We start from the raw sequence: 3,507 nt of genomic DNA, 5'->3' as shown, positions 1-3,507 counted from the left end.
GGTCTCGCCAAGTTGCCCAGGTGGGTCTCGAACCCGCGGGCTCAGGCAATCCTCTCACCTCAGCCTCCCAAAGTGCTGGGATTACAGCCTGAGCCACTGAGCCCGGCTCCTTATTACCTCTTGAAAGGGCCTGTCTCCAACTGAGTCCCACTCTGAGATGCGGGGAGAGTGGGGGGAAAGTCAGGGCTCCAACACGGGGATTTGGGGGAAGACGCAACGCAGCTCACACCTCCTGGCGCCACCCCAGGCGTGGGTGAGGACTGCTGAGATGGGTGGACGGCACCTGGGGGGTGTCCAAAAGGGGCCCGCTTCGAAATCAGGAGAGGAGGCAGCAGCGGTGGGGAGCCGTGATCCGGATGGGGAACCGCCCAGGACACCACAGAGGATGTGGGGGCTATGGGGAGAGAGAGGCCCCAGGTCTTGGCTCCCAAGAGACTGGGGGGCCCGGTGGGATGGGCTCTGTTGGGACGGGGTGAGTAGAGGCATGGGCAGGCCAGGCGGGTCAGCCAGCCCAGGGGTGAGGACTGGCCCAGGAGGGGGCGTGGACCAGGCCCTGCCTGCGGGTGGGTGAACCATTCAGAAGGAGTGTGTCCCAGGGGGCGGGGTGGCACGGGGAGGAGAGGAGATGGAGAATCCAAAGACCATCTTCCCAGGGACACAGGAGGCGTGGCTGGGGAGGGCGGAGGGGCCGGGAGTGGTCCAGACAGCCGTGGACATTGGAGGAGGCCTGGGTGGGGCCAAGGGCGTGAGGCAGAGGGCGGTCAGCAGGGACCCCAAAAGGGTCATTTCCAAGACGCATGTGGGGTGCGGCAAGGGGTCCTGGTGCCGAGAAGAGTGCGGGGGAGGCTGGGGGTATTGGCTCGGGGGGACGTGAGGGCCAAGCTGTGGGTCAGTCTGGAGAACAGCCTTTGGGGTGGACGAGACTGGCCCTCAGAGTGACGGCCGGGAGCTTGGGCTGGTGGCGGGTCCCATGATCTCGTTGGACCATGACCTCCCTGCACTGAACCAGAGCCTGCGGAACTGCTGGACCTCGCGTTGGCTGTTCCCGTCCTCGGAGACACGGGTCACTCCAGACACGGGAAGCTCTGCGGCCAGCAGCCAGCAAAGTGCGGCTGTGCTTGTCGCCTGCGTGGCCTGGCGCGCCAGCCTGATTACAGCTTTCTAGTTGCTCGTTCAAGCTGGTGTGTTTATTCTAACAGTTCCAACTTAAGGAGGAAAACAGCCTGGTGCAACGGCTCACACCTGTCATTCCAGTGCCTTGGGAGGCCAAGGCGGGAGGATCGCGTGAGGTCAGGATTTTGAGACCAGCCTGGGCAACATAGCAAGACACTGTCTCTGCAAAAAACTAAAAATAAAAACCGCGTGAGCTGGCGTTTCTGCGGAAGCGGAACCCCCGACAGGTGCCTCTGGAAGGTTCCTAAGGTTGGAACGCCTACCTTCAGCCTCTCCCTCTCTCTTATTCTAGGAAACCAGAACCTCCTCGGAGAGCATCATTTCTGTACCAGCTTCCAGCACCTCGGGGTCTCCAAGCCGTGTGATCTATGTAAGCCAGGACCTTTTTATCGGGAGTGGGCCTGGTGGGAGGGCAGAGAGGGAAGAAGGGCCCTAGAGCCAGCCCTTGGGGACTAGAACGACCCTCGAGCCCCGTCACCCGCAGGGCATCTGTGCTGGGTCTGGCGCACTCGTCCCTGCCACAGGGCAGAGGTCGCCGAAGCCTATACAAGGTCGGCCCAAAGCCTGAAACGCGGACATATTTATTTGAGCCGGCAGTTCCCCCGGGCACTCATCCCCAAGTATCTGGTGACGAGTCCATAAGGCAGCGCACACACCGCCGTTGTGTATGATGTGCAAACACAACAGCACGTCGATGGCCGACAGCCAGGGTTTGCTAGGCACCCAACAGAACTCCACGGTTTCGGGAATGACAGCACAGATCTGTGCATAGCCACGTGCAAAGGTTTCCCCAGGATGTTCCTTAAAAGAAGCCAGTCAAGGGTGGTGTACGTTCTGTGACCCCCTTTCCCTTAAGGGCCGTGTGTGGTGTGTGCACACTCGTGTGCATACAAGTACTGAATGACTGGAAACAACTTAATTAGCTGTCACAGTCATTTCCTCTGGGAGGCAGGTGTGGGGAGAAAGGGTATGATTATTTGCTAACCTTGCTTGTGTAAATACCAAAATTCCTTGCCTAGGACAGAGCCCCGAGGCAGGAGGTGCAGGGTGGCTTTTGGTGGGGATGGAACTCAGGACTGGTCATGCAGGCCCCTCCAGCCCCAGAACCCTCCCAGGATCAGCTGGTGACATGGACAGTCTATCTCCCGTCTCCCTATCCAAGCCAGCATCTCGGTTTCTCACCACAGTGGCATGGATTTTGCTCCTCTGTGCACTTTTTTCCCCACGGAGTTGGAGTCTCACTCCGTCGCCCAGACTGGAGTGCAGTGGCACGCTCCCGGCCACCGCAGCCTCGACCTGCTGGTCTCCGGTGATCCTTCAGCCTCAGCCTTCCAAGGAGCCGGAACTACAGGCGTGCGCTACCACACCCAGCTAATTTTTTATTTATTGTAGAGACAGGGTCTCGCCAAGTTGCCGGGTGGGTCTCAAACCCACGGGCTCAGGCAATCCACTCGCCTCGGCCTCCCAAAGTGCTGGGATGACAGACTGAGCCACCAAGTCCGGCCCTTCTGTGCACTTCTTTTCTACCCTGGATCTCTTCTAATAGTTGGACACAGGGACATCCCTGACCTAAGTCCTCATGGGGGTAGTAACCAGCACCAGCATCTCTTGCCTGAAGGGGGATGGCACCTGGTCCTTCGGCTCACACACTCTGGGTCTCAGGGCACAGGAAGGCATTGAGCTGGCTGTGTGATGTGAGCCAGGTGCTACCCTCCCTGAGCCTCTGGGGCCCGCCTGTGAGCTGTAGGGACCCCAGCACCCACCGGCCAGAGCTCCCAGAGGTGCTGCCTGGGAGGCTCTGAGCACAGCCCTGGCCAGGAGAAGGACTTCTTATAGGAGCAGCCACATAGGACCAGGACCCACCCTCATGACCTCGGCCTCAGCCTACCAAAGTGCTGAGCCACTACGCCCCGCCCACCTGCTTTTCACGTCATCTGGACTCTGTCGTCGACCTACCATGTGCCCGCCCCAGGCTCAGTGCTGAGCCCTCGGGTGCTTTGCGGGAAACCAGCTGCCCAGCACCCGCTAGGGTAGTGGCTGTGCAGCTGCCCCCACCCCCATCAGGAGATAGATTCCCAGAACATCCACGTGCGTGGGAACAGACTGGAATCCGTCAAGTGGCCATGTCTCCCCACGAATGTGAGCTCCTGGCTGTGCATCGTGCCTTGTTTTTGTCTCTGTATCAGGGATAGAACATGCACACAGTAGGAATGCAAGAAACTGTAGGGCTTTTGATGTGTTCTCTTTTACTGCTTTTTGCTTTTTTCTTTTTTTTTTTTTTTGAGTTGGAGTCTCACTCTGTAGCCCAGACTGGAGTGCAGCGGCCACTCTCGG

The 3,507-nt window shown here is 59.3% G+C and overlaps 1 protein-coding gene across 8 annotated transcripts in view; it reads left to right on the top strand.

The window, feature by feature from the left end:
- The window catches only part of ABLIM2 (actin binding LIM protein family member 2), a 135,589-nt gene that overhangs the window by 57,483 nt on the left and 74,599 nt on the right, over positions 1–3,507 (top strand). For all 8 annotated transcript variants that reach the window (XM_021706239.1, XM_021706242.1, XM_021706238.1 and 5 more), the window contains one exon: positions 1,466–1,543. In XM_021706239.1, coding sequence (XP_021561914.1) covers positions 1,466–1,543 — 78 coding nt within the window. The remainder of the gene's footprint in view (positions 1–1,465; positions 1,544–3,507) is intronic.

This window comes from Carlito syrichta, unplaced genomic scaffold, assembly GCF_000164805.1.
Source record: "Carlito syrichta isolate Samal-C Ts95f unplaced genomic scaffold, Tarsius_syrichta-2.0.1 Scaffold315368, whole genome shotgun sequence".
NCBI classification, from domain to species: Eukaryota; Metazoa; Chordata; class Mammalia; order Primates; family Tarsiidae; genus Carlito; species Carlito syrichta.
This window is presented reverse-complemented; position numbering and strand designations above follow the sequence as displayed.